The sequence below is a fragment of the Gobio gobio genome, assembly GCF_949357685.1.
Source record: "Gobio gobio genome assembly, chromosome: 11".
NCBI classification, from domain to species: Eukaryota; Metazoa; Chordata; class Actinopteri; order Cypriniformes; family Gobionidae; genus Gobio; species Gobio gobio.
In genome coordinates, this window is record NC_137104.1 from 8,861,728 (window position 1) to 8,885,213 (window position 23,486).

The 23,486-nt window shown below is 36.6% G+C and overlaps 1 protein-coding gene across 1 annotated transcript; it reads left to right on the forward strand.

The window, feature by feature from the left end:
- The first annotated feature begins 515 nt into the window (after window positions 1–515).
- Window positions 516–19,014, forward strand: pdk4 (pyruvate dehydrogenase kinase, isozyme 4). Its single transcript, XM_079829458.1, has 11 exons — window positions 516–876; window positions 2,499–2,640; window positions 5,407–5,478; window positions 6,449–6,633; window positions 8,279–8,368; window positions 8,488–8,565; window positions 9,856–9,932; window positions 11,827–11,925; window positions 15,177–15,287; window positions 15,522–15,635; window positions 17,120–19,014. The coding sequence occupies exons 1-11, from the start codon at window positions 759–761 to the stop codon at window positions 17,261–17,263; spliced, it is 1,230 nt and encodes a 409-aa protein (XP_079685584.1). The 5' UTR covers window positions 516–758; the 3' UTR covers window positions 17,264–19,014.
- Window positions 19,015–23,486: the final 4,472 nt, after the last annotated feature.

The window sequence follows — 23,486 nt, forward strand, 5'->3', positions numbered from 1 at the left end:
TTCATTTGTGTTTCGAAGATGAACAGAAGTCTTACAGGTTTGGGACGACATGAGGGTGAGGAATTAATGACAAATTTTCATTTTTGGGTGAACTGTCCCTTTAATCTTAAAAAATATTGTATTAAATTGTGCAATTAAGGAAACGATTTAAGGTTATAGTAAGTGATTTGTCCTCTCAGTCATTTCGAGGACGCGGAACACACTGTACAAGACCACTTTACGTGTCTCAGCCCCACTCCCAAAGACCTTTGCTCTATATTCGCTGTGCGCATGCGTCAACAAGCAGGGCGATATAGATGTGCAGCTTGTAGATGGCGATGCCCATTTCTGCAGCTTGCACTAGCTACAGCATATGATAAAAACATACAGCCCGTCTCTTTATATAATCTGTTTAATCCAATGACAATTTTCCACCTCCTGATAAGAATAGGAAGAAATAGCTTGATGTGTGGGTCAAATTCTATTATACTATATCTATGCAGAGTGGAGTAAGAGTCTCCCCTCCCTCTCTTGTTATGTTTGTACCCTGTTTTGTACCTTGTGCTGGCCAGTTATTTTGACTCAATGACAAATTAAACCGAATTACAGCCATTCAGGAGGACTCTTGCATCTGACAGTCCGATCACACCGGATTTCTGTAAGGATGAAGTAAGGCTGTGCTAGAATGTCAAACTTTGCGAACTGTATCTAATGCGAGCAGGACAACAATAACTCGGCGAGAACATTTCAATATCGGTGGATTTCACTTAAAGATCAACATGAAGTTCGCCCAGATCATGCTGAAGAACAGCTCAAAGCTGAACATACCTAAACAGGTGGACAGATTTTCCAAATACTCTCCGTCCCCACTGTCAATGAAGCAGTTCATTGACTTTGGTAAGTTGTTTAACGTTACCTGTTTGAAATGGATCTAACGGCTCCAGCTCATTGTGGTGGTGTCCGAAAATCTAGTGAGCGCACTAACAAAAAGTACCATGGCACCTTTTTGTAGTTGCCTACTATAATGTATACTGTAGGCTAGTAAATAAATATGGAAATCATAGTCTATATGAAAGTAACATTTAATGGCCCCATGGTATTTTCATAGTAAATACTAACAAAAAAGACCGTATGGTAATATGGCAACACTATGGAGGTTTGCTTGCTATATATATATATATATATATATAAAATATAATATATATATATATATATATATATATATATATATATATATATATATATATATATATATAGCTAGCAAGCAAACCTCCATAGTGTTGCCATATTACCAACTGCACCATGGTATAACCAGTTCATTTTGTAAGCACAGCCTACTTACATATACATTATTGTGTGCATCATAAATGCATATTTCACCTGAATGTGGCAGTCTAAATAGGCAGCTCACTAGGTTTTGAGACGCAACCTTTCTCTATTGTTGTTAGAGATTGTTGTCAGTTGTTTGTTGTGGGGAAATATATAAAAAATAATATCTCCTCCCTGATATAATTTGACCATTTTTGTTGTTTGGAAACATTACTATTTTTCATGTTTTTGAAAGAAGTGTCATATACTCATCAAGTCTGCATTTATTTGATCATAAATACAGAAAAAACAGTAATATTGTGAAAAATCTTTACAATTTAAAATAATGGTTTTCTATTTGAATATACTTTAAAATGTAATTTATTTCTGTGATGGCAAGCTGATTTTTCAGCATCATTACTCCAGTCTTCAGTGTCACATGATCCTTCAGAAATCATTCTTGCTGATTTAATTAATTTAAATTTTTTTTTAATGAACCTGTGATAATTGTTTTCAGGATTCGTTGACGAATAAAATGTTAAAAAGAAAAGCATTTATTCAAATTAAAAATCTTTTCTAACACTATACATCTTTACTATTACCTTTGTTCAGTTTAACACATCCTTGCTGAATAAAAGTATTAATAAAATGACTGACCCCATACTTTTGGACGCTGGTGTATATTGTTACAAAAGATAAATTTTTCTAAATTCTAAATTACAAATTCTGTTCTTTTTAACTTTTTATTCATCAAAGAATCCTGAAAAAATATCATAGGTTATAAAAATATATCGAGCAGCACAAATGTTTGCAACGTCAGCATAAATCGTCATATTAGAATTATTTTTTGAAGGATCATGTGACATTGAAGACTGGAGTAATGATGCTGAAAATTCAGCTTTGCATCACAGAAATAAATTACATTTTAAAATATAATAAAATAGATAACTATTATTTTAAATTGTAATAATATTTCACTATATTACTGTATCTTTGATCAAATAAATGCTGGCAAATGCAAAAACCTTCCAAACTTTTGACCTGTACTGTATATGAGTTTGGATTGTCTATGTTCAAACTAATGTCTAGTTAGGCATCAAACCAAAATACTGAACTTAACTGTATAGTGAATATCATGTACCGGTATACAGTACATATGTAATTATTAAAGAGTGAAATTTTTTCTAACATAGTCCCTGTCTTGCTCACAGGATCTGCCAATGCCTGTGAGAAGACCTCCTTTATGTTTTTGAGGCAAGAGCTTCCCGTCCGTTTAGCCAACATCATGAAGGAGATAGACTTCCTCCCGGACAAACTGCTCGGCACTCCTTCCCTGAAGCTGCTTCAAAGCTGGTGAGATCCATAACTGTTCATTATGCAGGGCCATGTGCTCCGAATGCGACCAGTGTGATGAATTCAGCCTGCTGTAGACTTTCTGCTAACTGTACAACTCATATGACATACAGAATATGACCTGTGATGCACTGCACATGACTTCAAAAGAGAAGTGACCGTGACATTAAATTATAGTTTGAGGGATGATGATGATGACAGTTTTCTCATCTTACTAAAACTCAAAGAAGTTGAGGTCATATAAACTTTTATATGGAATATCATAACAGGAGCTTTAGTTAAAAAAGGTTTTACTAAGGTTACTTTTGTATAATCAATTGGTTAAACGTTTTTTTTTGTGTGTTCATTGAAATGTGTGCTTCAGAAATTTGAACCCGAGGTCAAAGTTATTAGTGTTGTTTATATCATGACAACAGAGACGCTGGATAGACTTTTATCTTTTTGTTCACCATAATGAAGTCATTTTACATAGACAGACAAGTAACAATATTTCTTAGTTAGCTTGTTAAAGGGTTACTTCAACGATTAGCATTAAGCTTTATATGAGTAGAACTGATTGAAAAGAGTCACTCAAATCACTCACACTTTATTGAAAAGGCGCATTTAATTGTAGTGTCTGTTCTCTAACTGAACGAAATTATTTTATTATTATGAAAATCAAAACGATGGTGGGGCGGTGTCATGGTGGGTAAGTGATAACCAGTGGCTGTGGCTTTGGGAGTGGGCAGCGGAGCAAGTGCATTCTGGGAGTTGTTGTCTTTCATCCACATGAGGCAAAAATAAATTTTCTGTCTTTTCTCAGTCTAGAAGGCACCAAATTCAAAAATAATTTCACATTTCTACTACATAAATGACCCAGTTTAAATACACATTCATCTTCCCAGTGCTGAAGTGCCCCTTTAAGATTTACATAAATCAATTAGAATGTTATAAACAAGTTTTGTTTGACAAAAACAGACGTGCAGCGCAGCAGGTTGTGCATGTTCATGACATGTAAGAGTTGTTGTTCTCATGAGGATGTGGGTCAGGAGTCTGACATTTGTCACGTCCTGATCCCTTTCCCCTACACTTTCCTGTCACTCAGCTGTTCTCTATCGAAAGCAAATAGCCATAAGCAAAAATACACTAGCAGATCATGGGTAAAAGATGTATTTCATTTGTTGGCAGTACTGAAACATACAGGACTTTTATGTAAAATGGCTTGTTCTGCATGAAAAGTTTTTCAGTTTTTGAATAGACTGTTCTGAATGGACAGGATTTTGAAGGACAGAATGATTTATAAACGCTAAATGAGCTTTTGTAGTTATTACCCTTTGTCTTACAAGGTTTGGCAGAGGCTTTGTGTTCAACAAGTCAACTGGAATACATTGAAAATTATATAATTTTGGGCGTTATGTAAACTGGAATTTTTCCGCTGACTTTGCAGGATTTTTTCAGAGGCGACATTTTTTTAATACTATTTTTAATGACACCGGGGACAGGCGAATCACAAACAAGCAACAATTATTTTGTGACTTTTTTTTATGGCATTTTTTTTGTTTATTATTATTTTGTATTGCTATTAGTATTTATATAATAATACAATTATTATTAATTATAGAAATAATTTTTTTTATTTTTTCCATTTTTCAATATTTGTTATAGTAAGTTTTTATTTTAGTAATTTTTTAAATTTTCATTATTATTTTCAGTTTTTACTTTATGCCTCTTATTATAATAAATTGTGCTTGTAAATATTTTTTTTTTTTAAATAAATTGTATATTGTATAACATATGAAAACTATGAAAAATGATGAAAATAGGAAAAATACAAACAAGCTAAAATTATGGCATTTACTTTGCATTATGCTGAGTAAAGTAATTGAGTGTTCTCTCTTATTTTTATGTTTTTATATATGTTTACGTTATTATTTTTTATTATTTATATAAATTATTTAATTATTATTATATTTTTCAATTTATTCTTTTTTATTTTAGTATTTTTTCATTTTCGTTTAAATTATTTAATGCATTTATATTATATTATATTAATTATATTATATTATTATAGCTTGAGTTTTAAAGTCTTCCTATGTGCTTCAGAGTCCTTGTTCTCAAGACTATAGAATCTGTGACTCATGCTGAGATCAAAACCTGAGCTTTGAAATGTGTTCACTGAAAGGTTATGCAGTGTTGAATATCATGAGACACTGTACACAAACAAGTGTGCGCTGTAACCTTCCTAAAGGTCTCAAGTGTAAACAAGTTCTCTTTGACAATGCGGCACACTGACACAGAACACTGTCATTCAGGTGGATTGTAGCTAGTACAGTTGTCCATTGTGTCACATGACAATTGTTCCCAGTGCAGCACGTCTCCACTTTACTCTAACCATTAAATTATCCATGCAAAACGATTTAATCACCATTCAGCTTTGGAAAAGCAGCGATGAGAAGAATTGGGTCAGTTTTTAGAGTAAAAACCTATCAGTGCTTCAGCTTCCTTCAGCCATTCAGACAAACAACTATATTGGCTTTGCTGTACAAAGGAAATAATACACAGAATTACGTAGTGTGTGCAGTGCATTGTGGTTGTGTTTAAAATAGGGCTGGGTATTGGTACAGATCTCACAATTCAAGTTGATTCGGGTCACAATTTGATTCAATATCAATTTATTTGGAAAAATGGTAGATTTTACTTGATGCCTCTTATTATAACCCAATGAATTGTGTTCATATAGGCCAGTCTAAAAATAAACCCTGATTGTTTGTTTACTCTCAAAACCAGGTATGCGCAGAGTCTGATGGAGCTTGTTGACTTTTTGGAGAAAGACCCTGAGGATAAAAAAATCCTGACTAAGTAAGTCCAATATTAAAGAGGACCTATTATGAGTTTTTACATTTTCAACTCTCTTTAGTGTGTGATGTTGCTGTTTGAGCATGAAAAAGGTCTGCAAAGTTACAAAGCGGGAGTTATTCTCTATATCAGTGTCACTGTTCCTGAACTCCCTGAAACGCCTCCATTAGTCTTGAGATTTCTTCTGGGAATGAACACGTCACAATATTCATTTTAATAATTCCCTCCCAAGGCATACACAATATAAAGGCAGCGAGGCCTGACTGAGTTAGTAGTGCATTGCAGTTATAGTAAGGAGCGTGACATTTCCCAAACAGCTCAAAATTGTTGAGCAATCACAACACACTGGTCCAGCCGACCAATCAGAGCACATTGCACTTTTCAGAAGGAGGGGCTTCATAGAGACAGGAACTAAACAGAGCGTTACTGATAGACTTTGAAGAGAGGAGCTGCAACAATGTCAAATGTGTAAAAAATAAGATGTTTTTTAATATTTATGCATAAAAAGCCTATTTTAGTAAAAAATAGTTTTTTTGTTTTTGAACTTGAACTTGAACATAATAGGTTCTTTACGGAGCCCCGCACATTAGATGCAGGAAAAAATAGTAGGCTAAATCATGCACATGATTTACCTATTCGTTCCCTGGATTTATAGATTGTGCGCACGATTTACTAATTCACTCTTGCGATTTGCTAAATCATGCGCATGATTTATAAATCAAGGGAACAAATTAGTAAATCATGTGGACGGTTTAGCAAGTCGAGGGAACGAAGTAGTAAATTGTGAGCATGATTTATTAATCGAGGGAACTAATTAGTAAATCGTGTACACAATTTAATTTTTTTCTTGCACGTCATGTGCAGGGCTCTGTAGTTCTTCATGAATCTTACACAAGTTTATTTCATGTTTAACTTGGCTGCAGCCTGCTTTAAGTGACCTCTAATAGTGTGTTTAACTGGCAATGTCTCTTAGATTCACAGAAACGCTGATCAATGTCAGGAACAGGCATAATAATGTCGTGCCCACCATGGCACAGGGAGTGCTGGAGTACAAGGAGGCCTTTGGCGTGGATCCCGTGACCAACCAGAACGTCCAGTATTTTTTGGACCGCTTCTACATGAGCCGGATCTCCACACGCATGCTGATGAATCAGCACAGTAAGTGTCAGGATGTTTCCTAAAGCCCTGGCCAGATTTCTGTCTCAGCTGAAACAATAGACTAGCAATCTGCTGATAATGTAATGTACATGGTACCATAGCTGCATAACTGATAAATAGACAATATCTATTAAAATTCTGTACTGTTTATTTGGTCTAAATACATTAAAACTGAAACACTAAAATCATTTTAAATGCTTCAAGTGAATTTAGGCTTTGCAATATTATAATGTCCAGTATGAAAAATGGATATTCATTTTGAGATTCGCTAAAGATTCATTGAACACTTATTAAATTATTCGTTTTTTACAGGTAAACTTTTTTAGATGATGGCAAACTAAATGAGGGAAATAAGCATGCACAGATAAATATAATATTGATAGATAATATAATATCTACCGTTCAAAAGTTTGGGGTCAGTAAGTTTTTTTTAAATAAGTCTTAAGCAAGGAACGCACCAAGCCGACACCAAATTGAATTTTCATCACCATCATCAAGAAACATTTATTATTATTATTATTATTTTTATTATCAATGTTAAAAACCGTTGTACTGCTTAATTTTTCATCAGAATTCTTTGATGAGCAGAAAGTTTAAAGGAACAGCATTTATTTGAAATATAAATATTTTAAAAATCATTTTTATAAGTCTTTTCTGTCACTTTTTGATCAATTTAATGTGTCCTTGCTGAATAAAAGTATTAATTTCTTTAAAGGGATAGTTCACCCAAAAACAACATTTTTATGTTTATCTGCTTACCCCCAGGGCATCCAAGATGTAGGTGTCTTTGTTTCTTCAGTAGAACACAACTGAAGATTTTTAACTCCAACCGTTGCAGTGTGATAGTCGTATAATGCATGTCAATGGGGATATTTTAGAGTATGAGAGCAATGAGAGTAACAACACAGACATACAAATCCTTGTTAAACCATGCGGCTCGTGGCGACACATTGATGTCTTAAAGGGTTAGTTCACCCAAAAATGAAAATTCTGTCATTAATTACTTACCCTCATGTCGTTCGACACCCGTAAGACCTCCTTCAGAACATCTTCAGAACACAAATGAAGATATTTTAGTTGAAATCTGATGGCTCTGAAAGGCCTCCATTGGCACAATGCACGGTTCACTCTCAAGACCCTTAAAAGGTACTAAAGACGTCGTTACAAAGTCCATCTCATTACAGTGGTTCTACAATAACTTTATGGAGTGACGAGAATAGTTTTTGTGCGCAAAAAACCCTAAATAACGACTTATATAGTGATGATGATTTCAAAACACGGCATCATGAAGCTTCGAAGCGTTATGAATCAGTGTCTACTTCTCTCTGTTTATGTCTATGGCGAGTCACGCAGGGACTGTGCTCCTCCGCAGCGGTTCCTACCGGACCGGTCTGAAATAGTCCCAATATAAACACTTATTATAAGTCTACCATAATGATTCAGGGTAAGACAAAAACACGGTTTTGAAAATGGATTCATGTTGTACATTCTCATTATATAATTTTGGTAAATCTTGAACACAAAAAAAGTTACGGACAGCAGCTTTAAACAATACAATTAGTTAAGAGTCATTAATATTAGCAGGTAACCAATGTAATACCCATATATCATGCATCCCTACAAATAAAATGTGTGTTCATTTTAGCGCTAATCTTTGATGGCAGCACCAATCCAGCCCATCCCAAACACATTGGCAGCATCGACCCAAACTGTGATGTTGTGGAGGTTGTAAAAGGTAATTAACCATGTTTCTAGCCTGGGTAACATTTTATGTTACTAATAAACTGCAAGTGAAATTGAGATTGTAGGTCCTACATTGGCCAACTCAAGCTGTCTCACTCTTTCTCTCCCCAGATGCCTATGAAAGTGCCAAGATGCTGTGTGATCAGTACTACTTGACTTCTCCCGAAGTGGAAATCAAACAAGTACACTGTGAGTGAGAACTTTCTCTCTCAAACTTTCAGTTTTTGTGTGCCCTGTGCATGATGAGTCCTGAACTGGCAAAAAAAAAAACAGATTTGAGTTGCTTGATAGTGTGTGTGTGTGATGGTGCCAACAAAATGTGTTGGGTGGGGATTATGGGTATGCTGTAAAAATGCCACATTGTTGTCCTGCATGCTATAAAACACGCCTGGACTCTTTAGTGTGTGATTATGCTTTTAGTTTATATATCTTATCAATCAAGCATGACCTTAAATTCAACTTTGCCCCCAATTTGTTAAGTAAGGTTTTCTTTAACAAGGACGCAATAAATTAATCAAAAGTGGCAGTAAAGACATTTATAATGTTAAAAAAGATTGTATTTCAAATAAATGCTGTTCTTTTGAACGTTCTATAAAATAAAAAAACCTGAAAAAAGTTCTGAAAATCTTTTCTCACAAAAATATTAAGCCTCACAACTGTTTTCAACATTGATTGAATAATCAGAAATGCTTTTTGAGCAGCAAATCAGCATATGAGAAGGATTTCTGAAGGATCATGTGACATTGAAGACTGGAGTAATGATGCTGAAAATTCAGCTTTACTATCACATAAATAATATTATTGTTTTTACTGCATTTTTGATCAAATAAATGCAGCCTTGATGAGCTAAAAATCATCAAAAAATTGTACCGACCCTAAACTTTTGAACAGTGGTATAACTCACTTATTTGTACAGTGTATGATTCATTATGTGGATTGATAGTAATAAGTAATAGTGTACTGTATTTGAATTTGCTTAAGAATTCAATATAGTGTATCAATTATAGTGTAGTTTGAATGTGATAAGAAATCTAAGCTGTTATGCAAACACATTGAGTAAGTTCATGAATCACATATACGCGTAGACAGAAATAGCTCTTTATAATCTAATCACAGTGTGTCTGTGGAGAAATAAATGGGATGATAGGAACAGCCAGTGTACTTAGTTACACATTGGCAAAAGGTTTGCATGATCTGACTCCCGGTTTATCTTTTAGTCATGTAAATAGCAGAATATTATTGTGTCAAGCAAAGACAACCTACAAGGTTGAGTGACCACCGTTTTACCAACACATAGTAACAAATTATCCAGCATAACCTCTATCATGTGCTTCATAGCTGACTGTTTTGGGCAGCATGCCAGTGTTGATTTATTCAATGCATTCTTAAAATAATACGCTCATGTGGGTTAGCATGTTATAGCCTCGCTTTCTGGTTTACACAACTGTCACTGAATCAATATATCTGTTGTTATTGCAGTTAAAGGACCCAATGACCCTATACATATAGTTTATGTGCCTTCTCATCTGTACCACATGCTCTTTGAGCTCTTCAAGGTACTTCGATCACTTTATAATAGCTATAGCCCACACACAATGATAGTATTATATAAACACAAGAGTAGAAAATTTACTCATTTACTCAAACTCATGTCTTTCCAAACCTGTATGGCTTTCTTTCTTCTGCAGAACACAAAATGAGAGGTTTTACAAACACAATTGAGATTCAAGATGTAGATTTTAAATGAATAAAGACTTAAATTTTAGCCTGTTCCCCATCCAAATCTATCGTATGGGTTCAAAAGACTTGAAATATGACAAACACGTTGTATGGACCATGCTTTTTTGGGCTTGACAGAACATGATGCCTATATAACTTCACTAGTGTTGGGTAAGTTACTCTAAAGAAGCAATTAATAATAACTAGCTACTACTTACATCTTCAACAGTGTCATTAGATGACTCTCTCTCTCTCTCTCTCTCTCTCTCTCAAAAGTATTGCATTACTTATTACTAATTACCTTCTAAATCCCATATCATACTCGACCAGTTGAACAATACAAGGATAGGCATGAAAACTGCTCTTTTCATTATTTTAAATAAATAATATAAAATTGTTGTCTAGCTATCACCAGACCAAGCTCAATTTAAGATTGAACATTGGTCTGGGGAGTCTGCTCTGTATTTTCTACTGCACAAGAGGCGTAATAAACAAGCATAATTCAAATTACTCTGTATGCAATTGGATAGTCCTTCAACCAATCAGACCACAAGAGGCGTGATCAACGGGCAACGACCCATCGCTTCTCTATCTGTCATCGTGTTAAACCCGCCAATAGCGCGCCAGGTGGATAAGCCAGTCTGTGATTGGTTCCCGCAAAAGTGTAACCGAAGCAGTAGAAATTAATGTACAGGTTTCCAGACTGAGTTGCAGGGCGAAATCAAATCGCCGGCAGATCGGGCTGGGTTTACCCAGTCTAATAAAATTGCATACATTTTTATTGAACTGATCAAAGTATTTAAAGGGAGAAGGTTACATTATAAACATACATTTTAACATTAGACATTACATTTTGATGTTAAATCCACTATTTTATATAGGATTATTCTATTGTCTATATACATCAGAAGTAACTAATTAAATTACAGAAACATTTTTTGTGTGTGTCCCTTTAAATGCAAATGAGTCGAACAATGATGGAGAGACTCACGAAGTGACAACATGTAGAATGCAACAGGATGTTTCTGAATGCTTAGTTGATGAATTTATGTAGCTGATGTGGAGTTAACTATCTTCAAGTCATTTATTAGCATATTCTGTCATGATAATCTATAAATTGCTCGTGTGGGAACTGTTTTAAAATGCCTACAGAGCCAGAGAATATATGCTGTATAATTACGGTTATAACTTATGTTGTCATCTTGTTTTTATGACATGCTATTGTACTTGTGTTAGGTGCTGTATTGCAATAAATTGAGCAGCTTGAGCAGACACATAAATGTGCCCTATAACAACAACTCTTCCACTTCTCAACATGGCCTTTGTTGCATGTTCCTGGGGGCGGGGTTTATGTAAATTCTAGGGTTAGTGAATAGTGATGTCACTAACCCGTGAATAGGCTCGTTGTAGTCCTTAAAAAGCGATTTCTTTAAAAGAAAATATCTCCCTATGCTTTGAACTTTGAGCGTCGTAACTTTGCAGATGATGATTATGCTCAAACAGCAACATTACACACTAACTAAAGTTAAAAAAGTAAAATCACAATCAACCACCCCTTTAATTACTTAGAAACCCAATACTGAACTGAACGTCACTATATGGAAAAGAGCGGCATGAACATTCAACTAAACATCTCATTTTGTGTCTCCATGGAAGAAAGAAAGTCCAACGGGTTTGGAATGACATGGCCATCATGCATTTGAAGATAACAAAGTTGTTTCTCCTTAACAGAATGCAATGAGAGCAACTGTGGAAACCCATGAGACCAGCCTACATCTCCCTCCAATCAAAGTGAGAGTTTCTCTAGGAAAAGAAGATCTGACCATCAAGGTGAGCTTTCTTTGACAAACACTCAAGCCCTGTTCACACCGCCAGCGACAGGATCCCATTCATTTTCAATGGAGAGCTGGCGACTTCTGACATCATGAGCGACAGGAACCATTGGTGACAGAATGTAGGTGTGTCAAGCGATACAAGTCACGTGTCAAAATTCAGAAAAGTGTTACTTTATGCAAAAGAGCAGCGCAGTTTGCGAACGACAACCAATAGGAGTGAAGACTGTCAGTGGAGCTTACATGTCACCATTGCAGTAGCCAGTTGCATAATATGTTAAGACTGTGTCCTGTGTTCACACTTGGCATGTTTGGTTTGAATAAAACAAACTCTGACGCGATTGCTCTGTTAGTACGGTTCATTTGAATAAGTGTGAACACTGCCATCCGAACCCTGGTGCGCACCAAACAAGCGGACCAAGACCGCTGAAAAGATGGGTCTCAGTCAACTTCCAAATGAACTCTGGTGCGGTTCGAATGAAATATGAACGCAAAACGGACCAAAGACATGTAAACGAACCAAAAACGGGACATGTCATAAGATGCAACCCTTAAAAGGACAGAATGCTCAAGCACACCTGTTTTTTCTCATCATAGTCGTGATGAACCACGTCAGAACCACGTCTCCTCGCAGCAGATCTTCGTTTTGTGTGTGTGATGGAGGGAATCCTGACGCTGTTTTGACTCCTTTACACATTTTATAAGCTCTTCACGAGTTCTCAACTGGTCAAAATACCATCATATGTAGCTACACAAATACAACGAGCGCGTTTAGCCCAGCACACAGCATTGTTTTGAATGTTCAGTTAGTCCCGTCGTGAAATATACATCATAAAAGCCGACCAATCGGGTTGTGAACATATCCCTATGCCTTTAGGTTTGGTATCTTTAGATTCAGTGGTAAAAATGCCAATGTGAATGCTAAGCAGACCAGGACTAAATGGTTTTTTTTTTGGTCCAGGCTAAACGAACCAAGCGAACCGAACTACAAGTGTGAACACACTCTTAACTCTTTCCCCGCCAAATTCTGAGCATGCCATATATTTCCCCGCAAAATATATGGCATGCTCAGATATTCATACAACAAAATATTCTATGGGCCATTACATTTTCGTGAAAATTATCAAAAACCCCTAGCCTGGGAAAACCCAGACTACTTCCGGCAAATTTAGATTTGCTCTGCAAGTAGTCTGGCAAAGAGCCCATTCAAACCCATTTCTAATTCTAATTTCAGCGACGGTGAAGCAGATTTTGTACATTACAAATATGGATGAAGCTGTGGAACATCACTCGTTCGAATCAGCTATCGCATCTGTTTTGAGCGCTTTAAACTTTTTCTTTTCATTAAAACCCAAGCAAAGAACAACATTCGAGGCCTTCATATCTAAAAAAGATGTTATCGCTGTCTTACCGACTGGATTCGGCTAAAGTCTGATATACCAGCTTGCCCCTTTTGTGGCTGAACGAATGGGTCTTAGCGAGAGCCCTCTGGTAGTGTTAATGTTTCACAAAATATAGTTTTAAGTCATTTTCAGGCGAGAATGTAGTTGTTTAAAGCTCAAATCTGTGGTTTATTTATAAAGAGAGCGCCTTTTTGAAAATTTTGATCTGCCTTTTTTTGGAGTTGTGAGCTCCAGTGGATCAGCGGCACTTAGCGCTCATTAACCCCGCCGAGAGCAGCCTTAACTCGGCCAGTCCTTCTGACGTCTGCCGCTGGCTCTGATGTCTCTGTAGTGGTTAAACATAAGATATGATTCATCTTGTGTAGATCTAACGGTTGATCTTTGCTCTCATTAATCTTTAATTTGTTCCCAGACAGAACGTTTTGTCTGAGGGCAAAGTGATGTTTCATAACTTTATATTTTTAAGCTATTAAACTTTACCCTTGTAGTCTCCTAGCGCTGACTTTGTTTGACTGAATTGCTTTATTTATTGTACAGCTTCTTATACCTTTTACTTATACTTTTATGATGGCTATTGATCACACATAAACTGACATTTAACAAAAAGAGACTGGGTTGTGTTTTATGTCATATTTCATTTTATTACAGTGATAATCATAGCCTACATATGCACACATATTAATGTTTTTTTGTTTGTTTATGTAAACGAAAAGAGGCTGTTTTTTTTATATTTCGTTTTGTTATATACATGCATTGAAGATAATATGCATTGCCTGCAATATAATTTTTGTTTAATTTTTTTTTTTAATGAAAATGAAAAGAGGCAGAGTTGTGTTTTATCATATTTCGTTCTATTGTAGCCTAAAATGTACAAAGAGTGATACTGTCAAGAACGCTGCTTGTCCATTAGCAGAGTACCGGATAGTGTCCTCCCGTCCTCGGGAGTTCGTTCTCCGGAGTCAAACTTGGCAAGTCATGGACGCAAGTCAGAAGTTCGCGTACGAAATATGTCATAAAACACCACTGCCTCATATCATTTAAAAAAAAAAAAAATCTTAAACATAATAGCCACACAAATGTGGTTCAGGCAACGCGTAGCTAGGCGTACATTGATTATCTTATATATTTATAATAAAACGAAGTATAAAACACCCTGCCTCTTTTCGTTTACATTTAAAAAAGAATATATTAAACATTAATATGTGGTTTAGGTAAGGTGACCAGATTTCTGAAATGGAAACCGGGGACATTTCCTATTTTAGAACACAAGTACAGATAGACAGTTAGACAGTCTATAGGAAACAGAGGGAACAGATTTCGACACAACACAGGAAACACAGGACAGAGTTCCGGAGAGTTCATTTGTTCACACATTTACAGACAAGAGTTCTGGAGCGATTTCACTGTCCTATATGATTTGATTGGAACCACATACATGGATATAATAAAATGATGCGTGGAAAAGAAACTGCCGGCAGCCTTAGTGAGTTTGATTCATACATTGATAGTTCATGTTGTTAATTATAAGAAGCAGTTTAGCACCGCTGCAGCTCATAATACAGTTTCCCCTGCATAATGTTGATTCAGGGTCAAGAAAACTGATTATGAAGTTTTTATAACAACAGAATGCTTTTAATTCTTTTCCTTGTCAAATTAGAATGATATCTTAGTTTTTCCAGCAATATATACTGTATATCCTTTGTGACAGTCGCTGGTGGTGTGAACAGGACTCGCAGATGTAACGGTTCATCAAAAGTTAAATATTTGATCTGTTTTAACTCACAACATGCTGGCAAGAGCAGCGAGGGTCAAAACATGTTTTGTAATGACTGTTGTGTTATATTAGATGTCTGACAGAGGAGGTGGGGTTGCTTTGAGGAAAATCGAAAGGCTTTTTAGTTACATGTACTCAACTGCACCGAGTCCCGTGACTGACGACACCCGTAATGCTCCCCTGGTAAGAGCCGCAGTTGTCTATTTCAACATACTGTATGCAGATAGTCTTTGTTGTGTGATGTTACCTCATGGTAAAACTTTGATCCACAGTGATGTTTTCTGTGAGCTTACAGAGTTATAAATTAGCAGAATTACTAACAGCTCAGTCTGTTGTTTACACCAGATTAGTACTGTAATGCAGTTGTAATGCTTTCTCTTTCTCTCACATACTCACTATGGCTCGTATTCTTTGCAGGCTGGTTTTGGCTACGGTCTTCCTATTTCCCGCCTTTATGCCAAGTACTTCCAGGGAGATCTGCAGCTCTACTCTATGGAGGGGTACGGCACATCGGCAGTCATATACCTAAAGGTACACTCTAGCACTACCTAGTGAGCTGACTCAATGCACACTACCTACATAGGCAGGGACCTCATAAGTGAATGTTTTGAAGCACTCTTCAACTCTCCGTGCCACATAAATACCATCCTGAACTCACAATTGATTTTAATGGAGTCTGTTAGCATATTGCCAAGCTAACAACACAATACTCTTAACACTTTATTTAAGGGTTCAATACTCACTATTAACTAGTTGCTTATTAGCATGCATATTACTATGTATTAGTACTTATAAAGCACATATTAATGCCTTATTCTGCAAGATCGTATTCTATATCCCTTAATAACCTAAATTTAACATCTACATTACTAACTATTAATAAGCAGTAAATTATGAGTAAAATGAGTTTCGTAGTTAATAGTGAATATGTACCCCATACTAAAGTGTTATCCAATACGCTAATAAAAAATCGGAATTGAATGAAAATTATTTACAATCTTAATTTATAGTATTTTTTTTTTTCACTGAGCTTGTCACAATGCATTCTGGGATCGCTTTTTACATGATGGAAACCCAATGCTGCATTAAGGAGTAGATTCATCAATGGACCTTGTGTAATTTGTGACCGCAAAACTGCACGCAAAATTTGTGACATCCCATTGACTTCCATTGTATGGAAAAAAAATAGTGGAAGTCAATGGGAAACGAAACCGTTTGGTGACCAACATTCTGAAAAATGTATATTTTTGTGTTCCACAGAATTCATGACAGAATTGTCATTTTTGGGTGGACTATACCGTTTAAAGAGGACTTGTTATGCTTTCTTTAGTGTGTTATGTTGCCGTTTGAGCACTAAAAAGTTAATGACGTAAGTGGTGGAGTAATAACTTTTAACTAATCTGTTTGACATCAAATTAATGCCAGATTTATTCTATAAATTACAGACATGGCATCTGAGAACGAATTCTCTTTTTTTCTCCTCAGTTATTTTGCTTTATTTCTAGATTCAATCATTGGCTCGTTCTTATGTACTAGCGCATGTACGCACATGCGCACACTTCAAAAACTGTTCTAAATAAAAGATTTGCGAATGCTTGTTGAAAACTATGGTTTCGGGAAACACTGACTCGTTCAACTATGCTGATAATGACAGAAATTGAGACCAAAGTTGGCTAACAATGCTTTTGGGAAACGCACCCCAGAGCGTTACTGACAGACTGGGAAGAGAGGAGCTGCAACAATGTCAAATATGTGACAAATAATGTGTCAAGCATGAAAACCGATTCTAGTAGACCACAAAAATAAAAAAATCAAGACTTTGACAAAAGTTTATTGGTATTCACGCCATTATTTACCGCTCTGTGTTCTTTAATTTGCGTGTTGTCAGTAGATCTTGCACAGACTGATCTTTCCACTCCCATCGGCTCTTTTATGGGATTGCGGTTTTGTAAATCTAGCCCTATAAATCTTCAATTCACTGTCTCTTTTGTCTCTTTGACCATCTGTTTATACAGGCCTTATCCACGGAGTCAATAGAGAGGCTTCCTGTGTTCAACAAGTCAGCATTACGGCATTATCAAACAGCCATGGAGGCGGATGACTGGTGCATCCCGAGCAGTGAACCCAAGAAACTGGGAAAGTACGAGTACAGTGTTTGAGGGGGAGAAGAAGCTCATACGATAAACATAAGGACTGAACTATAGTGGAGGCCTTTTGTTATTTTGGGTAACTATGTATGTGACTCATAAGGTATTTCAGAAGCATGGTATGATCAAAGGGTCGATAATGGTCTTCATGAATGTTACAGTTTGAATAACAAGGGCATTTTTTTGTCTTCCACATCTCACATTGCTTCTAATACACCACGCACTTAATTTGCAGTGCTAACTTTTTCATTCAGCGTTTCACAGGGCACGGAAAAACATGTTAACTCTTCTGTGTCAGAGACTTCAGCGCACTGGTTGTTTAAACATGTTGATTCCTACACATTACCACGGATTTGAACTGATTCTGTAAGTGTTTTAGAGGATGTGAACTGGTGTTTTAGTCAGTGGGGCCAAGTTACCAGCTTTGTGTGAGTTTTATAGCATGTATCTCTAGCAAGAACACAAAAGCAAATGAAAGTAACCAAGGCTTTATTTATGTTTGCATTTGGTTGAAAATGCATTCACAGTGCAAACGTTTTAGAATGACCGTAGTTGTGTATTGCTCGATTGTGAGCTTGAAATGTTCCTGTAACAGTTGGACCTACCGTCTAACACTCCATTTAGTTTTACATGTGAAAATGTGATTCTACCATTGAGGCCAGATCATTTCATAAACGTATACGTTAACACAGAATTGATTTTCAAAGCAAGAACAAGAGTTGTCATTATGCCATCCGAGTTACTCCTCTGACATTAATATAATGAAAATAAATAAAATATTGAATTGTCACAAGGAACCGACAAAGTAGGTTTGGGCCCAGGTTAGTAACTATAATATTGATTTATTTAAAACTGGCTACATGGATTAGACAGTGTTGATCTTTATGTGTGAAGCTTTTTATGACCACAAGAATTTATGATCTTTGTGACAACAGCTTCTGGCTGAACATTTCAGGTATTCTGTATGAACAAAAATGACATGTAGCACTATAGTAGGAATTTTTTTTTGACTAGTTTTTTTTTTTTTTTTTTTTGGATGAAAACACTGAAGAGGCAATATTTTTATGTTCATTTGCGTATAAATGAAAGATATTGTTGAAAGAATTTCTTGTTTTTATCTCAGGATTGTGTAGATTTGCCTTTCTAGCTGTTGCTTTTTTTATCACTTTATCAGTTTTTATTGTTGTTTTGTTTTAATTTCACTGTGATGTTTGTAAAGTTGGCTTTTTAAAAGCAATGCCGAAGGACCTGTATGAATTTTAAGGGCACTCAAGTGGGAGCAGCTGCTCTCTGTCAAGTGACACTCATCAAACTCCGGGTGGGTTTTAGCTGCTAGCGGTTCGCTATCATGTATTTGCCTCGTACAGAGATGGGAGTATTTAGACAACCTCAGTAGATAATTTGCACATTTCCAGTTATAATCTAGAACTGACATCTACAATGTTGATGTTTTTTATTCATACCTCATAAGCTTCCTTTGTAGTCATATCCCTCGATATCTCGTGAAATCACACCTGCTTCTTGACGTGTTTTAGATACGTAATCCTGTATTCACAAAGGAGCAACTGTGTTAATGAACGCTCAGCAATATTCTTGAAATTGGATTTCAATTTCTCATTCAGTGAGAGAGTGCCATTTTCTGTACTATTAAAACAATGAAAGAAGAAAAAAGGTTTCCTTTTTGTTTTGTCTTTTTAGCAGAATTATTCTTTGCATAGCCCAATATATAATTTTTTGCATGCATTAAATATAAACTACTGTTCAAATAATGTCTTATGCTCTCCAAGGCTGCGTTTATTTGATCAATAATACATTAAAAACTAATGTTGTGAAATATTACCATTTAAAAAAAGAAAAAGGGCCATTCTTTGCAGGACCTCTCCATCAGGTTGGATGGGGAGTGTCCTTGCACAGCCATTTTCAGATATCTCCAGAGATGTTCAATCTGGTTCAAGTCTGGGCTCTGGCCGGGCCACTCGAGGACATTCACAGAGTTGTCCCGTAGCCTCTCCTTTGTTATCTTGGCTGTGTGCTTAGGGTCATTGTCCTGTTGGAAGATTAACTTTTGCCCCAGCCTGAGGTCATCAAGGATGTCTCTGTACATTGCTGCATTCATCTTTCCCTCGATCCTGACAAGTCTCCCGGTTCCTGCCGCTGAAAAACATCCCCACAGCATGATGCTGCCACCACCACCATGCTTCACTGTAGGGCTGGCATTAGCCAGGTGATGAGCGGTGCCTAGTTTCCTCCAGACATGACGCTTTCCGTTCAGGCCAAAGAGTTTAATCTTTGTTTCATCAGACCAGAGAATTTTGTTTCTCATGGTCTGACTCTGAGTACTTCAGGTGCCCTTGTCATGTGCCTTTTACTGAGGAGTGGCTTCCGTCTGGCCACTCTACCATACAGGTCTGATCTGGTGGAGAGCTGCAGAGATGGTTATTCTTCTGGAAGGTTCTCCTCTCTCCACAGAGAAATGCTGGAGCTCTGTCAGAGCAGCCATCAGGTTCTTAGTCACCTCCCTGAATACGGCCCTTCTCCCCTGATTGCTCAGTTTGGCCGGGCGGCCAGCTCTATGAGGAGTCTTGGTGATTCCAAACTTCTTCCAATTACGGATGATGGAGGCCACTGTGCTCATTGCTACATTCAATGCAATTTTCTGTACCCTTCCCCAGATCTGTGCCTCAATACAATCCTGGCTCTAAGGTCTACAGACAATTCCTTGGTTTGCCCTTTGACATGCACTGTTAACTGTGGGACCTTATCTAGACATGTGTGTGCATTTCCAAATCATGTCCAATCAACTGAATTTACCACAGGTGGACTCCAATCAAGTTGTAGAAACATCTCAAGGATGATCAGTGGAAACAGGATGCACCTGAGCTCAATTCTGAGTGTCATGGAAAGGCTGTGAATACTTATGTAAGTCATTTTTTTTTCTTTTTAAGATTTCAAACAAACTTCTTTCACATTGTCATTATGGAGTATTGTTTGTAGAATTGAGGAAAGAAATAATGAATTTAATCCATTTTGGAATAAGGCTGTAACATAACAAAATGTGGAAAAAGTGAAGCGCTGTGAATACTTTCCAGATGCACTGTACATGTACATATTTAAGAAATATTTGCATGTATATACTGTATATATATATATAATATATAAATATGTTATATATAAATATAAAAACAAATTTCTTAAATATATACATGCATGTGTGTGTATTTATATGTACATAATAATTATACGCATATATGATGTAAACACAAACTTTTATTTTGGATGCGATTAATCATCACTCGAGTCTACAGCCACATGATCCTTCAGAAATCATTATAATATGCTCAAGTTACAATGTTGCCTTGAGGCAACACAGTTTTTTGTAATTTCCTATGATACATTCGATGATATATAATGTAACGTTTTTGAAAATACTTCTTTACTTACTAGTGAAGGTGACTCATATTTTTTGTGGATGATTATCTGGATGAAAATTAGTAGGTAAATGCACTTTTCATTGGAGAAAATAAGCCATATGACGTGCACATGTGCTGAAAGAAGGAACAAAATGGACCCGTGGGGCATGTGACCACTGTATACCACGGTGTCATTGTATAAAAATAAATAATGCATGGTACCATGATGAATAAACTTTTTTTTTACTGGCCCCACATTTTTGAATGGTATAAACCATCTTGAAAGTGGTTAAACGTGTCACAATTCACTTAGATTATTCTGAGTGGATGTTTAACAATATGGTTTGATGTAACTTTAGTTGTGTTGCCTGGGGAGTCCCTGTAGATACCTACAGCTTCACTCTTACTTAAGGCCAGGATTTTGGCACAGACCCTCTGTTTATTTCTGGCTTGTAGCCATAGGCCGGGAACAAAATGATCTGCTTTTCTTTTACACGTATACCAGTCTCTCTTTACAGCTGGTGGCCGTGACACCGGAGTCCCGCCCCTCTTGGAAAATAGTGCTATTTTAAGAACCATTACTGCAAGCTTGACCTGTCAGTCATTGACAAATTGTCCCCTCTTTCTAAAACCACACAACTGCTGCTAGTCCCAAATTTCCATACGAACTACCATATCGTTGCTTGCTCTACATTGTGGACTTGGTTATGATGAGATGAACACTTTTAATGTGCTTAAAATATAAACTCTCGTTTTCACAGACAAGGATTAAGCCTAGTCCCAGACTAAAATGCATGTTTAAGCTGTTTTAACTGAAAGCATATCGAAAAAATATGTCAGTGCCATTGTTTTGTCTCAAGATGCACACCAGTAATGTTTATCTGAGGCACGTTATAAAAGCCACTCAAATGCCCTAATTAATCTAAGGCCTAATCCTGGTTTAATCTAACCCTGTCTGTGAAACCAGACCAAAATATATCTTAATCTAAATCTCATTCAAAGCAAGATCAAACTAAAAGTCGGTCTATACCATTTCTGGGTATGGGGTTAATTTGTTAGTGTGTTGTATCTCTTCTGGAGAGAATGAGTGGAAACAGGCTGTCTGCTGGGAAGAAGAATCATTGCTTCCAGGTGACAGGTTGTGTGGGGGTACAGAGAGATAGGAAGAGCAGATGCTACCCAAAACTCTCACACAAGCAAGTTCGGACAATTAGTGCTGACTAGAATGAAAAGACCATCAAAAATAGTTTACCAAGTTGCCAGTGACTTTCAAAGAGTGATATCGCAAAGGTTGAAAAGACATTAATTTAGTCACAGAACCTCTAATGTCACTGATTGAAAGCCTGCATGTATTTGTATTAGCAGATTTCCACAGAACGCCTCGAGCTTGTATAGAGACGGTCGACGATCGGGGGATTAGATTCATCTCAGTGACTAAAAAGATTATTTCGCGTTTCATTCATTTATGAATGACTTCTGGTTCCATCATTACGCCAGTAGGTGGCGAAACGAGTCTTTTGGATGTTACGATGAGTGAGTTATGGAATACGAGTCGAACATTAATGAAAAATGGGTAGGGCATACTTAAAGGGTTACTTTAAGGGTTCACCCAAAAATGAAAATTCTGTCATTAATTACTCACCCTCATGTCGTTCGACACCCGTAAGACCTCCGTTCATATTCGGAACACAAATGAAGATATTTTTGTTGAAAGCTGATGGCTGAGAAAGGCTTCAGAAAAATCTGAAGCGCCGGATCTGCGTAATATTCTCGCGCATGCGTCGTGGAGGCACACACAGAAGACAAGAACAAGCTGGATAAAGGTGTTATTTAGATTTTTTTTTGCGCAGAAAAACTATTGTCGTCGCATCGTAAAATTATTGTAGAGCCACTGTGGTGAGATGGACTTTGTAACGACGTTTTTAGTGCCTTTTATGGGTCTTGTGAGTGTAAATGTACTGAATGCCAATGGAGGCCTATCTGAAGCCTTTCTCAGCTCTTTCTCAGTTCAGTCTTTACAGCCTCGCTATACTTATAATTGTGCTCTTATAAACTATTCTAGCTCAAACTTTCTGGGAATTTTTTTTAAAGATAAAAACTAAAAGTTGTCTGAAGCTTAGTGATTGGGACGTTAAAGTCGTGGGACTGTGGCGTAGTTCGTTTATAGCCGCTTTTTACTTCTGGCGACCACATTTAGGCTTCAAAATTCATAAAAGTTGTCCATCTGTGAAAATGATCTAGATGGACAAAACGTGTAAGTGTCAGATCTTTTTTTGTTGTTGTTGCGATAATCCAAAAGCCTATGGGAAAATCCTATTGGGAACCAGTGTTTTTTTTTTGGCTAATTGATTACCATTTATAGGCCATAACCACAGTTTTACCACAAATACCATGGTTAAACTATGGTTAAAGTAGCAAAGCCATGGTTCATTTGTGGGGTTTTACTATAATAACCATGGTTCATTTTCATAAGGGTGGGGAACGAAGAGTTTAAAACTGCAGTCCACAGAATTCCGAACATTCATCCAGATTATTAACCATATTACTTTTGGATTCTATAATTTTAACTTGTCAAAAAAAAAGACCTTTAAATCCCCTTTATAGCTTAAAATTAAATGAGGCACCGCTAAAGAGGATCCATGACTATTGTGCCTGCTCTCGTTATTCAGGGTTAAAGCCTGATAAGCATTCCAGTTTTTCCTCTGACCAAAAGACTAATGGCTTAGACATCTCATCCTATTCAGCTGTTATCTGTGCTATGCTGCATGATATTATCCTCTTACGCTAAATATGGCTTTCCATGTTCATTTCCCCCTCAACAATGA

Bases quoted from the DNA above. Each gene is read 5' to 3' on its own strand.
- pdk4 (XM_079829458.1), top strand. From the start codon at position 759: ATGAAGTTCGCCCAGATCATGCTGAAGAACAGCTCAAAGCTGAACATA. The intron at 11,926-15,176 runs GTGAGCTTTCTT...GTGTTATATTAG, and splicing joins AAGAAGATCTGACCATCAAG to ATGTCTGACAGAGGAGGTGG. The intron at 15,288-15,521 runs GTAAGAGCCGCA...TATTCTTTGCAG, and splicing joins ACACCCGTAATGCTCCCCTG to GCTGGTTTTGGCTACGGTCT.